This window comes from Acomys minous, assembly GCF_964271855.1.
Source record: "Acomys minous genome assembly, chromosome: 17".
NCBI lineage: Eukaryota > Metazoa > Chordata > Mammalia > Rodentia > Muridae > Acomys > Acomys minous.
In genome coordinates, this window is record NC_140500.1 from 12,323,125 (window position 1) to 12,338,858 (window position 15,734).

A 15,734-nucleotide genomic window follows, 5' to 3' on the forward strand; every position below is an offset into this window, starting at 1 on the left:
TGAACTGAAGGGTTTGTGGAGATGTGGGAATTTCACAGCAACCCTGGGAAAGGCACAGGCCGAGGCCTCTCGCACGATTGGTGCCTCAAAAAGGCTCCAAATGATCTATGCTAGAAAAAGTCTTTCTTGGCTTGAGGTGTGTTGGGAGTCATTGCACCCGTGTTTCCAGCAGGAAAAACCAAGCATAGGAATGGGAAAGAAGAGCAGGCTCTGGGTTGTAGATTGAGAGGGACAGAGATGTTGGGAGGGACATAAAACTGCTTCAAGGGATCAGTCCCGACTCAGGGACTTTGACAATGAGTTGCACTGATTCAAGGATCTGGTCCTCATTCCCTTTTCTGGAGGCATGAACAGGCAGAGAAGGCTGAGTACAGAGGGAAATATGCAAGTAAATGTATTTTTATGCCATAAATCATTTTTAAAAATGTCTTTATCTAGCTCCGGAAGCTTCCATTTGGGTTTAAGTTTTTGACCTAGTGTTGGCTGAGCCTGTTGGTACTGTTGCCTTGTGCAGAGGCAGAGGGTGGATAAACTGGTACCCAAACACTTGATGAGCCTTCTCTGGGTGGGCAGGACTATGACACTGTCGCGGGGTCTTGAGCTTATTCTACAGATAGAAAAACAGTAGATGCTCTTGTTTTTATGGAAGCAGGAAAAAATGAATCATATCGTGGCACTCGGAGCTTGTAGCATTTGTTTTTGTTGTTGGCATAGACTTTAAAAAGCAATCATTTAAAATTTGGCACTTTTGGAGCATTGGTTTCATTAAGCCGTCATGAAGTTAAATGCAGAGGACATGCTTGTCTGGGGGGCAAATGTATATATACAAAGTGTCTTTGGTGTGTGCTAAGTAGGACTTTTGTGATGTTTGCTGTTTTGATTGCTTTAGATGTTTTTTGGCCCAAATATAAGAGAAATATCTTGTGGGGCTTGTAATGGTCCACCAATGCTTTCTGACTCTGAATAGATTAGAAGTGTCTCTAGGACTTGATGCGGGGAAGATGGGAAACCTGCTCCTCTCCAGGATGTCACTTATCCATCTCCCGTCTCTTCCTCCCCTTGGTATCTAGCAGTGCTATGCAGCTCAGATTTTTTGTTGTTGTTGTTTGTTTGTTTGTTTGTTTTTACCTTCCCTGCATGTTAACCCTTACATTTTCCCACCGGCTGGTGGATGAGTGTTTTGAACTTCTCACAGTATCCTTAAAATCATCCACCCCATATATTCCCATTTTTAGCAAAGACTTTTTCTAATGTGAATAAATTGGCCTTTGAGAAGCATCAACAAAGGTCCTTCCCACGCAGCTTTCCACAGGTATTGAGTTCTCTTCCTGTGAAGGCACCTCAGTGGTCGGTGTGTCGTTTTGTGACTGACAATTTCATTTTAATGTGTGGTGTGTTTTTATGGTTTTGATCTCTGTGGAAATCCAGGGGAGACTCTCTTTAAAAATCAGGATTGGATTGCCTTATATTTGGGCCAACATAGAAGTGAAAAGTAAATACTGTCCTAATGCAAGACCCATACTTCCAAAAGGTTCCCTTTTGAATTTTATATGCTAACTCTGCTGGTGCAGTATTTAAGAGTCACTTCAATCATAACTTTGCGTCTTTGATTCTGCAAAGATGTGCCTGTTGAAAACATGGAGTCTTTGACATGTAGTTATCTGTTAGATTATTTTATCTATATTTAAGGTTTTTGATATTGTGTTGAATACAAAATATGCACACATATTGTTTTATCATAGCCAATTGTACAGTTTACCACAGCTTCCTTTTAAAATACAAATCCATACGCACATGTCTCTCCCCCCCCCCCTTTCCCCTCCTACTCCCTTTTCCATTCTCTTTTCTTTTTTGTGGCTCTGAGGGTGGAATCAGAGCCTTCTGCACTTTGGGCAAATACTCTACCATTGAGCCGCATCCCCAACCCAAAGAATCGATTGTGCCTTTATCCTTAAAATCATCAGCCCCATATATTTCAGTTAAAAAAAAAAGATTTATTTATTTATTTATTATGTATACAGTGCTCTGCCTGCATGTACACCTGCCAGCCAGAAGATGGAATCAGATCACATTATAGATGGCTGTGAGTCACCATGTGGTTGCTGGGAATTGAGCTCAGAACCTCTGGAAAAGCAGCCAGTGCTCTTAACCTCTGAGCCATCTCTCCAGCCCCCACATATTTCCATTTTTAACAAAGACTTTTTCCTAATGTGAATAAATCAGCAATAATATGGTAGTAAAAAGGGCTGGACCTTGAAAAAGTTAATAACAACAATCTAAACTTGCTTATTCTAAAAGCATATCCCCTTTATTTACTAGGTAAAACTCCTTGTAAACAATTAAAGACTTTTGGCTCTAGCCTCTGTTTAAAACAAGGAGTAAGTGGTGCTTAATGTTACTGACTTCTAACACCGTTGAAATTATTATTCATTCAGGTTGTAAAATCACCAGCGTTTAACCTATCATAGTCATGTACGAGTTCAAGCCCAACTTAGTTTTCTTGGTTTATATTATTATGACTGTGTTCGCTCTGTGCTTACGTTCGTCACTCTTTAAACTCAGACGTTGACTTTGAAGAAACATGTAGAATACTTAAGAGATGGTTTTAATAACTGTTATGTCATACCGTATTAAAAGTGTACATACGCAGGAGCTGGGCATGGTGGCACACGCCTTTAATCCCAGCACTCAGGAGGCAGAGGCAGGTGGATTGCTGTGAGTTCAAGGCCAGCCTGGTCTAAAAAATGAGTCCAGGACAGCCAAGGCTACACAGAGAAACCCTGTCTCAACAAACCAAAAAAAAAAAAAGTGTTCTAGCCTAAGTTTACACACACACACACACACACACACACACACACACACACACACACACACGTACATATTTATTCATACCTATATATTTCAAGTTAATTATTCTCTTTTTGTAGAAACAAAGAATGGAGTATGGTCCCAGGTCGTCTGATGCTCCTTCTGCCCCGTCGCCCCCTCCAACACCGGCACCGGTACCCGTCCCCCTTCCACCCTCTGTACCAGCACCCGTTCCTCTGCCCAAGGTTCCAGCAAACATTACCCGTCAGAACAGCAGCTCCAGTGACAGTGGGGGCAGCATTGTGCGAGACAACCAGAGATACAAACAACTCCCAGTGGACCGTAAGTATCCCGGGGCCAAACCCAGCGCCACGGGGTCTGCTCATGTTAAGTATTGTGAATAGCCACTTGATGGATATTTCCTCCCGATTTCTAGATCTCTTGAGTTTCTCCGAGCAGCAGGTCATGATCTCAGCCCTCTTATGGGTATGTTTCTGCGCATACTCCTGTGTCGTGGCTGATGAATGCAGACCTGCTTGAGCCAGGCATCCTGGGATTGAGTTTAAAAACATCCCTTCCTACCTCTGTGTACAGTGAGGCTTTAATGAGCGTCTGTGTATTTCAGTGTCCAGCAAGTGGGGAAATCCAAAGCTAATCTGTCTCCTAGGACAAGTGTGAATTCTCAGTGAGATAATATGTGAACAGTATATAGTGGTGGTGAGGGCTGAAGGGAAAAATGGGGGTGGGGAGTGCCCAGTCTCCTTCTCCCTGAGGAACTTTCGGGGGATTGTCACAACTGTGGTGTTGTACTGACGTCTAACCAGGTGTGTCTGGCAATATCTTGCATTGTGCAGGCAACTGGAAATGTGAGCCATGTTGAGCTTGAAAACTGATTAATTTTGACTAGAATAAACAATTAGTAAAGGTAGGCTACGATATTGTCATCTCCTTTTCTTCTTCCTCTTTGTCAGCTCCCTAGTGTTTGCCATTCTTGGACACAGACACACATTTATTTTATGCGATCAGCAGCCAGCATCAAGCTTGAATCTGCTTCTAACACAGATTTCATGTACCTTGGACTTCATATGCTCACAGATTAAAATGGATTTTCCATGAGAATGGTTTCTATGAGAACCACCATAAAAACAAATAAAATTAAAGATGTCACCATAGCTTTGGATTATCTTTTCTGTTGCTAGGGCAGAGCTGTGTAGATACTTTGCAAGCTAAAGGCAATTCTGAGAGTTTTTTGATGTACCTTGTACATTATGGACATGTCTGCTTCATGTCTAATTATGTTTGCAAAGCACTGCTAGTCAATTTGCTTGACTGTAACTCATTATAGAGAACCTGGAAAAACCAAAACCAAGAAAGAATTCCCTATATCCGAAGTTTGATAAACGTGTATGGAAGGTAAGTGGCATGTTGTATAGAAAACATGTCCACCGTTCTGTCCCATGGCTACTCCCAAGTTTCTGTGCTTTTGTCTCCTTATAGATTACTTTTATTATAAATGACCAATATGTTTCCACTTCCTTCAGCATTATTTATATTGTCAGAAGAGGAATGATTCCAAGCTTAGTCTTATAATAGAATCTCATCTTTGATACCCAGGGACCTATATTGAACTATTAGCATCATAGCTGACGTCATAGTTCCCCAGTGGCTCATGGCTACATGCGCCCATTCATTATCATTCCCAGTAAATTAAAAATAATAAAGAGGAAACATACATGTATTACTCCTTAACTGTTACAGAAATAGCTGCTGGGGTAATAAACAGAAGCCTAGCCTATGCAGGATTCAAATCACAAATCACCGTTTTAGTCATGCTTGACCTCAACAGAAAGTTAAAGAGGGGCAGCAAGGTGACTCAATAGGAAATGGTGTTTACCACTAAATCTGGCCTGAATTCCATCATGGGACCTACAATGCAAAAGGAGAGAACCAGCTCCCACTTGTGTCGTCCTCTGACTTAGCACACACACACACACACACACACACACACACACACACACCCCTATACACAGACCAATAAATAAATATAAAATATAATAAAATGAAAATGTTGAAAAGCAACTAATTCTTTATCAGAAATAACTGTATATGAGTGAGAAAAAATTTATGGCTCTGAGATTTTTTAAAAGGACTTTTCTGTGTCAAAGATACCAGAGAAATAGTTTTCAGATGGGAAAGTTCTGTGAATATATTTCATTTCCCTGGGGAACATTCCCTCTGAGAAATGACTGTTCTTTTCTCCTTTCTTCCCACAAGTTTACACACGTCTCTACCCAACACGTCAGTGCAGCGATCCCTGACATTGTGGCAGGCTGTTCCAGGCATAAGGTCATAGTTCAGAGGATCCAGTCCCCTTTGGAACAGCACATGGCCTGGAACAGCCTGTTCTTTGTCCCAACTGAAGAAACTCAAGAACCTTCTGGGGAAGAGTCATAGTTTGAATTCTTGCATGAGAGCAAACTCTCCTGATAATTGAGACTCATCATTTTCAAGTCTGCTTTTCATATGTGGAAGGGTCACAGGGCCTGTAAAATGTAAACACTCCAATCAAATTAGCACATGGGCTGTTTCCTAAACATAATATAATCTCACAATTGCGCCGGTAAAATTCCTTTTTAAAATATCTCAAGAGTGTAGTTTGGCATTAGATACATTAATTTCTTTGTGTATGGTGAATATTTCTTGACAGCACATTTTTGGAACTTTTTTTTTTCTGAACAAAGGCCAAGGCTGTCTCATGGTCATTTAGCAGATGGCATAACTAAATGTATGTGTCATGTTTCTTTCAAGATAAGCTCGTTGCTATGATAGTCTCTGTTCCTTCCCTAAACTTCTGATTAAAAATAAGATGAAAAGGCCCAGAGAGTGGAAACTTATACAAATATTATGGCCATGAACAAGGCCAAGATGTCTAATGTCTGTTTTACAAGTCAGCAAAGGGCTGTGGATGGGTTGGGTAGAGTGTTTGCATGCAAGCAGAAGGACCCGAGTTCAGATCTCCAGCGCCCTTGTAAGTAGCCAGGCACGGCCATGAGTTTTATTCAGACAGAAACAGGCGGATCCTCTGCCCTCTGGTCATCCAGCCATGACAGCAAGCTGCAAGTCCAGGGTCTGAAAAATATAACTTGGAGAGTGAGCAAAAAAGACAGCTGACCTTTGTTCTGCATAAGAGTACACACTCTCAAACATACCACAAAGAATTCCACACACAACAGTCTCTCTCTCTCTCTCTCTCTCTCTCTCTCTCTCTCTCTCTCTCTCTCTCTCTCTCTCACACACACACACACACACACACACACACACACACACACACACACACATCCCGCAGTGGAACATGCCATCTGTTCAGAGCTGCTGGTTGGAGGTAGTTGGAACCAGGCGTCATGTAAGCTGTTCTGATTGGCTGTCAGGGCTCCAGGAAGCATCACCTCTTGCCACTTTTGAACCTGCCGATGGCTCTCGGCAGTTCGCTTTGCACTTCGGCCTCGGTCCTTTGAAACCTGAGCCCTTTGACTTGAGTTCAGTCTCCTGTAATCAGAACTGTTTCTGTGGGAAGAGGTGTGTGCACTGTTAGGAGAGAACATTGAAGATGGAAACCAAAACCCAGGAGCATTCTAGAAATGGATTTCTTTGTAATGCCCCGAGAAAGCCTGACTCAGGCCTTGCGGTCCTCTTCAGTGGATAGGAAGGTGTAGTGGTGTTTTCTCTTTCTCACTTTGAGGCAGACCTATCTCCTGCGTGACACATGCGCGGTGACTTAAAGCAGTTGGCTACTGAAAACTCACACACTGTTTTACTTATACCCACCCACAGTTTCCCTTCCTTCCTTCTTCTTACATTCTTCCTTCTCTTTTTCTTTTAATTTTCTTTTTCTTTTAATCTCTTTTAAACATTTCCGGATGGGCAAGGGGCCCTCTCTCTAGGCGGTTATGGCAGCCAGTGGCTTCTGGGGGAGATGAAGTGCTTGTCGTTAGTTCTGTAAGCTCTGGTGAGTTACCAGTGCTTCACGCTCAAGGCCATGGGAGTGGCCCTGGGTAAGCTAAGTGGGCCACAGAGCAGCAAAGCAGAGGACTGGAGGTAGGATGGTTGCAAGACTGGAGAATGGCGGAGATTGGGATAAACAGAGAGAGGGATGAAAGTGAACAGGATATTATTTATACGTGTGTATGTGTACATATATACATGAAATTGTCAAAAATAAACTAATTAAAAATGATCTTTCGTGTATATTTGAGGCCTTAGTACAAATTAGACTCTAATAACACTAATTGTTCCACAGTTAAATTACTTTCCAAAGACACAAACACTTTCCTTCAATGACATAAAAAGCTCCCTCAGCTATGAAGCCATTGCCACTAGCCCAGATGATTAGTTAACTGGATTATATCAGTTGAGTTCTAGAAAACAATAACATAGCAATATACCTAAATACACATGTGTAATTTTTGATGCATAGAGATATTATCTCCCTTTCTTTCTTTTTCTTTCTTTTTTTTTGTTTTCTTTTATTTATTTATTTATTTATTTATTTATTTATTTATTTTACCATTTTTCTCACAATGCCGTGCTCGCTCATATGCACATGGCTAGGAGTGAAGGATGGTGGGAAAGTTCATCAAAGGTAGTTCCAGCCACCTGAGGGCAGAACAGACCTGGGCTGAACGTCAGAGCAACAGGCTCCAGCTAATTTCTACTTCTACTTGACAGCACCACATAAACAGATCATTTCTCTGCGCTTTCCATTTCCTGACCTGGTTATAACATGATTGAAACGTGATGCTTGTCAAAGCCTCAGAGAAAAGGGCAAGTCCCGCCTCCTTTCATTCATATCTGTTGGGTCGCTGCTCCAGATAGGGCACAGGAGCAAAGCAAGCAGAGCAGGACCGTGTTGGCCGTCAGGGTCACATTCCGGTGAAAGGGGGAGGGGGATAAATAACTGTCTTGATGGAGACTGGTGAAGGGGCCGAGAGTTTGGAGGCTGACATAGCTGTGTGGGTTGGAGATGCTCTGAGGAACGAAATTGCTATTTTAAATAGGGCTGGAGAATCTGAAGGAGCCAAAAGCGGAGTCCTGTGGCTATGTTGCTGGGGAAGGATGGGTTCTGGCAAAAGAGGCTGGGATGGCTGATAACTTTAAAGACGCCAAGGAAGCAGCACCACTTCAGGTGGGGTAGGGATCTGGAGGAGGGGAAGATAGTCTCCTCCTCCACGAGGCAGAGGTCAGCCGGGCAGCACCATCACTCACAGTTGTTTGGAGCCCCGGAACTGCGGTATATGAAAAGGAGCATTGCAATTGGTCTGTTAGCAGAGGATGAGGCGAGTGGAGGGGTGTGTGGAAGCAGAGACCACCACACTGTTGTGGGAGTCACTGTGCGATTTTGAAGGCTGTCTTTTACACCCTTTACTTTATTCCTAAATTGGGAAGTGAAATCATCTGGGTGAGGATCAGAGGTAGGTTAGAGGTCTGTAGAATAAGCTGTGAATTAATTAATTAGTTAGTTAATTAATTGGTTTTTTGAGACAGGGTTCCTCTGTGTAGCCTTGGCTGTCCTAGACTCACTTTGTAGACCAGTCTGGCCTCGAATTCACATCGATCCACCGGCCTCTGCCACCCGAGTGCTGGGATTAAAGGCATGCGCTGACTGTCAACAGAGAGATGGCTGTACATGGCCACCACCTCGGCCCTCTGATAACCACACTGCTACAGAAGCTGCCTTGGGCACTGTGGAATGTGTTGTGTGCCAGCTGCTTGCCTGCTACATGGCAACTGCAGCTTCCTCCTTTGACCGTCCCCATCTGTGACCACCAGAAGCTCTTCTAGGCAAGAGCCTAGACAAGATCTCACTGGTGTAAAGTAGTGTAGAGTGATATCAGGGGTGTGGGAACCCTAGTGGGGCTCCTGACTGTAAATCAAGCATGAGGTGCTTAGCTGCTGTCTTGGATGCAGCTGAGCAGGTTCAGGCACAGCCTACGAAGACTCCTGAGCAAAGAGAAGGGCCAAGCAGTCGCTTTAATAATTTATCGTGCAATTCATGCCAGGTTGAAGTACAAATGAGGGGAGATGGCGGGAACCCTAACCCTGGGTTACATACGAACTTCACAGGGCTCCAAGGGTGCTTAGGGATGAGGTTTAGAGGAGGGCGTCACGTGAGAGGTGTTTGAACATGTCTGCTCCCTTTTGGTGTACAGGAAGGAAGTCTCAGATGGAAGAGGTGCAGGACGAGCTGTTCCAGAGGCTGACCATCGGGCGCAGTGCCGCACAAAGGAAGTTCCATGTGCCACGCCAGAATGTCCCAGTGATCAACATCACGTACGACTCCACTCCAGAGGAAGTAAAGACCTGGCTGCAGTCGAAGGGATTCAACCCCGTGTGAGTGTCCCGTGTGGACCGCGTTCCTCCTCCTCAGCTGGGTCACTTACGTGCCACCCGTGACTCTTAAAAGTTGTCAGCGCACAGGTGGCACTCTTTGTCCAGTGTTCAGGCTAACTGTCCAGAAGCTGAGGAGAGGAAGGTAGAATTGGGGGAAACAGAAGTGACTAATGCTAGTCCGTCTTCTGGCCGGTAGTTGGTGTTCATCACCAGGCTTTTGAACAGCTGTTACCAGCTGTGAGGACTGCTGGCATTTTAGTCTCTCTCGTCACTTATTCAGGGTAAGACGATGGTCTTAGCAGGACCATACCATGAAGGAGGTGTAACCTAAGACTTTTTCTCGCTGCAGGATAGCATCTGGCAAAAGCTGTAAGTCAAAGGGACCGTTACTTGCTTTAGTACCTCTACTCTAAGACTGTAGACGGTTCGTGTGTATTTGGGACTTTGAAATATTTGAATAACACGTGTTTGAGGGATCTTAATTTAGAAAGTCATTCACTTGACATAACTGACAATGAAGTGTAGCTGTTAGGCAGTTGCTATGTTACTAGACAGCTATCTGTTGCTCTTATGGCTCAGGAACAGAAGCCTGAGGGAGTTGATAATTAGGATCCCACTGCATCCTCTTAGATGCTCACTCTCTAGTCATCCTATGTGAAAGGAGCCTCTGGGTCATGGCCATGGACGTCCCTTGCATTCCTTTGTCTCAGTACTATAGGGACACACAATACTGGCCTGTTCCGGTAATTCCAACGCTTGGGAGATCGGGGTGGAGTACCTGCAGTTCAAGGTCAACCTGAGCTACACAGAGAGTTCTAAAACAGCTACATGAAACCCTGTCTCAGAAAGGAAATAAAAGGAACACTCAAAAAACAGAGGTAGGTAGGTAGGTAGACAGATAGATAATAGATAGATGGATGATAGATAGATAGATAGATAGATAGATAGATAGATAGATAGATAGACAGACAGACAGACAGACAGACAGACAGGCAGGCAGCAGAGCAAGCAAACTTGAGAGATGGTTAGTCTTAAACTAAGGCTCATAACCAAAACCTTCAAGGAGAGACAGAACAGCAGCCTTTCTCTTGCCAAGGCTTACAACACTCTAGTAATTTCCCCGTGTTCTTCATATTTCAGGACTGTCAATAGCCTCGGGGTGTTGAATGGAGCACAGCTCTTTTCTCTCAATAAAGATGAACTGAGGTCTGTCTGTCCCGAAGGTGCCAGAGTCTTCAGCCAAATCACTGTTCAGAAAGCTGCTTTGGAGGTAAGACTGATGGTGTGGAGCTGGCGTGTGTTTGCATTAGGACAGAGTGAGGACTGGTCACTGGCAGCCCTGAACCAAGGTTCATGTCCACATTAGTCAATTTCCTGTCACTGAGGAGATGAATTAAAAACTTGGTTCAGTTTTTCCGACTCTGCCACTAATACCAGCAGTAACTATTCTCAAAAAGATTAGCTTTCAGTGCACCTAGAGCTTTATTTCTGAGGATTTAGCAAAAACACAGTGTTCTCATAAAATTGCATGAGCTACTGTAAGAACTTCAATTTTGTTAATAGAAAGTAAATTCATACCTGAGTGAATAAAGATTTGAGTGTATAGGGCTACTTTTCTTATTTTTATTTATTTTGGAAATGTCCACGTAATAAATAAATAAATAAATAAATAAATAAGTAAATAAGTAAATCTGTAGTTGTGGGGTGCTGGAGAGCTGGCCCTCCTTTTATAGGGAACCTGGGTTATATTGTAGTACCCACAAAAGGTTGCACCTGGCCGTCTGTAACTCCACCTTCAGGGGTTGGGTGCTATGACCTGGCTTCCAAGGACAACTATATTTATGTCCCCACATACATAAAAACGTAAGTAAAAATAAAAATACATAAAACCCAAGCTGTGTTTGGGCAAGGTGGTGGGATGGCATATCTATAGTGTAGCACTCCAGAGGTGGAGGCAGAAAGTTTAGTTAAAGGTCTGTCTGGCCCTGTCTGCCTCGGCTACACAGTGCTCAAGGACTGTCTGGGCTTCTGAGACCCTTTCTCCAACAAACCAACATCCTGCGTGCGTTTCCCAAGCCTCGTTATCCACCCACAGAATCAATGGGAGTATAAAGGCAGGTCATTAAACCTGTGTAGCTGTGCACTGGGGAGACAGCAGTTAAGCTTATGCAATCCTAAAGACCACAGCTCCCGTCCCTGCACCTACTTAACCAGCCAGACACCCCACAAATGCTTCTAACTACAGCCCTGAGGGGTCTGACACTTCTTCTGGCCTCTGCATATGAACACAGTGAATATGCACACACACACACTCACACACACACACACTCACACAGACAAATTGTTTCACACACACACACAGATAAAGTAAATCTCAAGAAAAGAAAATATACAACTGCAAGAATAATTATTCAGTCATAGCTGTCTGCATAGCAGCTGGGGAGAAAATGGCCGACTGTTCAGCTAGAGGTATTCAAGCTGGGCAGTTACAGTTGGCTCTGTAAGAGTTAATAGTTTTGTGAAAATTATAGTTGGCCTGAAATAAAAGGACATAGGATTCAACATGAAGTTGCTAGCTAATGATCCCTAGCAGGTTTATTATGTAAATTGAACAGTTAAATAGCTCGGGATAACATAGCTTCACGTGTATAGCCCTGTAACTGTTCTCCACCAAGAGAAATTCCATTATCCTGAGAACGCCTTCCTGCATTGATCTGGAAGGTATTATATCTGAGTTTGGCAATTGCTTTTCATGCACAGAGCCTGAATAAAATTATGTCTTCCCTAAAGCAGTGTTATTACCATTATACTTTCTACTCTTGTTAAAAATGTATAAATTACTTCCCAAGTATATGTTAGAAAATTCTGTATCCCTAAAGTTTCTGGATCCCTTCCATCTGGGACACCCTGTTACTATCTTTGCCCACCCTGCCCACATCCAGTGTCTCATTCCTCTGGGAGTTGTCTGCGGCGAACACTGATGTCAGGTTTCCTTGTGCTTCTTGGGTACCTTTCTGCCCTTTCTTGGATGTAGTTCTTCACTTAGTTTCTCACCACCTCTCCTGTGTTACTAGAACCTTCCATCAACAGAGGGAGTAAGGAGAGGGTACCTAGGGATTGCAGGGAGAGCGGGGAAGTGAGCAAAGCTGGCACGATGAGAGGGTCCAAGTTGTCTGAGGGGAAACAGTATGTTTTGAAGACGCCCTTGAAAAAATCTCTAAGTGGAGATGAGTGCCTCGTCTGACTGGCAGGTCTTTGGGAGGTGTGAAAAGGTGACTTAGTTGCTAAAGTGCCTGTTGCATAATCATGAAGACCGGAGTTCAGATCCTGAGTACCCAGGGAAAAGGTAGACATGACCACATAAGCGCTGGGAAGCAGAGACGGGAGGATTCCTGAGGCTGGCCAAGCTAACAGACCAATGAGCCTCAGGGTTAGGCTCAGAGTCTGTCTCAAAAAACTAAGATGGAGCCAAGCCTGATGTCATACCGTTTTAGTCCCAGTACTCAAGAGGCAGAGGCAGAAACAGAAGGGTCTCTGCAAGTTGGGGCAGCCTGATCTACATAAAGAGTCCCAGCTGAGCCAGGGTCACATAGTAAAACCCTGTCTTAAAGGAAAAAAAATAATGTAAGCGGTGATTGAGAAGACAGTAATACTGACCTCTGACCTCCAAATGCACTCGAACACTACACACATGTACCTGAACACACATGTGTACATATGTAAACACAAATATGTTTTTTTGAAAGCTGACTCCTTGCACATATACCCTCTTTCTACTGGCAAGTCTAGAACATTCTGCATGCATTATCGCTCTGTCTTTATATTAAATTGAAAGGCACCATCGGCTAGTGATGGTAACTTGTGGTAAGAGAGTTAGTTACTCCCCGATGAGCTACTGAAGTCTAGAAACTTACCTGGCAGGGAGGGAAAGCTCCCATTTTCGTATAGAAATAGTGGGGGCGGGCTGGGGTGGGGTGGTGGCACTGTCAACTTCGTACCCAAGCCCTTTGATTTGATGGGTCCAGCCAGTAACTGCTGCCTGCTCCATGTCCATTCTTCAGGACAATAACGGAAGCTCTGAGTTACAAGAGATCATGCGAAGACGACAGGAGAAGATCAGTGCCGCCGCTAGTGACTCGGGAGTGGAGTCTTTCGATGAAGGAAGCAGCCACTGATCCCTTCAACTCCATGACTCGTGGCATCCTCGGACATGCTTTGTTTTAAGAAGCCTTGAAGGGAACGTCAAATCTCTTGTCTTGGGATATGTAATCTATCGCCATAAAAGAAAAAAAGTGTATAATCTGAGTAAGCAGAGGACTTGCTGCCTATTTTGATTAAAAACTGAGAAGTGGGCAGGTGAGAGGGCTCAGCAAATAAAGATACTTGCTGCTAAGCCCAAGGACCTGAGTTCGAGTCCCTGGACCCACATGGTGGAAGGAAAGAGCTGGCTCTGGCAAGTTCTCCTCTCACCACCACACATAAATAAGTAAATAAATAAATATATAAATAAATAACAAATGTAATTAAAAGGATTTAAAAGAAAATTTAATATTTAAAAAAAAAACCCAGAAGTTTTAGACTGTTTTCACCTTGGGAAATGATTTTTCCACTCTCCTAAGGTGCACTTCTCTTTGCTGTATTAACCAGCACAGTTGTTTGATGATCTTGGTAGGGGTATTTTATAGTGACAAATCTATTCATGGCAACAAGGGAAAGATGGAGCCATTGATGAAAAAGTCTGCCTGCTCAGCTTCCAGTGACTGATATGTCTGTCTTCCAGGGAGGAGGCTTCGTTAGACTACCCTCTGCTTACTTTAGGTCTCTCCTCTGACATACCCAATGACGGTGTATTTACATTTATTTAAAGTTCTTAATGCCAACAGTTTTAAAAATCACATTTGAATGAACTGTTCAAACGTAGCCAGACCTTGAGTATGCAAGTCGTACGTTCCCAAGATGTTTTGTTCCTCGCAGCTCTGTCGATTGCAAAATCTTGCATAGATTATACTTTGATTTAGTTTATATTTTGCTTATTATGTAAACTGTAATTAAATATGAGAAAGCACAAGTCGGGAGTAAGTCATATGCACTCACAATCAAACAAAGTAGCCCACCTTGGTGTTTATTACAGTATTTTGCTTAATGAAGGCCTCAGATATAAATATTGATATAAGTAGTAAAAGGATATTGGGCTATTTTAAGTGTTTTATCTGTATAACAAGGGACACTTAATTTACATGTGCTTTAACCCCATGAAAGAATCTAGATAGAAGAAAGATAGCTAACCTTCAACAAATGTTATTTTTGGGAACAGTTTTGTCATTAAATGTAATATTATTTCACATATATAAAGAAGATGTTATGTAAGAATGTTGTATATTTTAACATAAATCCATTTAGAGAGATTATCTAGATTCATTAATTTTTCATAGTGCCTTTTTCACATGAGTCAGCTGCAAAGAGTCTGCAATAAACAGTATTTGCTGTATATTAATAAATAGCTTCTATCTCATCGGCACAAAGGATGTTTGTGTTGTAGACGGTTTGCCTTGAGCAGAACGAGGGAAGAGGTCCACTTAAACAGAAAGAAGGCTCCAGTGTGCGTCTGTGCAGAAAGTAACCTAGGATACCCTCACGCGCTCCCTGCTTCCCATCTACTTGTTTTATCATCTAGGCCTTCTGCCATCAAGTCGCAGTTGCTAACAAGAGGGAAAACTCATGTGCACTGCATTGTTTATTGATAACTGGTCCAAGGGATGATGTGTAGGGGCAGCTGCAGAAACTGAGCAGCTTCTTAGGGAGCAAGTTTCCAAAGATGATGAAGGGCGTGGCAGCTCATCTTCCATGTCTGTCTCCCCATCATCCTGAGCAGATGTGAGGTGACAGAAGAGAATTTGCTTAGCTCTCTCACATTCTGTAAGTCTCTCACTGAAAACCTCAGAGTCTCTGGAAAGCAAACTAAAAATCAAATATTAAGATTCCTTGGTTGGAAGGTTGCATATCCAACAGAGAAAGAACTGATGTGGTTATGTCTGCATGTTATAATACAAAAGCAATGTGTCGCGGATGCAGTAACTGCAGGACTCAGTGAACTTGGCAATATAGGACACTGAAGAGCAGTGACATTTAAAGGGCTGAGGCAGTCCTGTCAGAGCTGGTGGCCAGGTATCTGAGGAGTCTGGCCACTGAAGAGTTTGAAGAAACAGCCTACAGAGCTGTCACATGAACTGCTGAGAATGGAGCAGCATCCTGGTGAGGATCTGCTTTCAGAAACAGCTGAACTCACGAGTCAGAAAAAGGTATCGATGGGGTGGGAGAGCACACATCAAGAGAGCATGCTGGTCTCAGAGGCTGCTGCCGGGAGGTCAGGAAAAGAGTGTTGGAGATGTTGTTGTTGTTGTTTTGTTGCCACTGCTGCTGTTGTTGTTGCTGCTGCTGCTGCTGCTGTTGCTGCTGCTGCTGCTGTTGTTGCTGCTGCTGTTGCTGTTGTTGCTGTTGCTGCCACTATTGCTGCTGCTGCTGCTGCTGCCAGTAGTCAG

The 15,734-nt window shown here is 43.4% G+C and overlaps 1 protein-coding gene across 5 annotated transcripts in view; it reads left to right on the forward strand.

Moving 5' to 3' along the window:
• EPS8 (EGFR pathway substrate 8, signaling adaptor) overlaps nucleotides 1-14,717 on the forward strand; it is a 174,118-nt gene extending 159,401 nt beyond the window's left edge. For all 5 annotated transcript variants that reach the window (XM_084765399.1, XM_084765398.1, XM_084765400.1 and 2 more), the window contains 4 exons: nucleotides 2,928-3,150; nucleotides 9,015-9,195; nucleotides 10,336-10,465; nucleotides 13,257-14,717. In XM_084765399.1, coding sequence (XP_084621525.1) covers nucleotides 2,928-3,150; nucleotides 9,015-9,195; nucleotides 10,336-10,465; nucleotides 13,257-13,370 — 648 coding nt within the window. In that variant the 3' untranslated portion in view covers nucleotides 13,371-14,717. The remainder of the gene's footprint in view (nucleotides 1-2,927; nucleotides 3,151-9,014; nucleotides 9,196-10,335; nucleotides 10,466-13,256) is intronic.
• The last annotated feature ends 1,017 nt before the right edge of the window (nucleotides 14,718-15,734 follow it).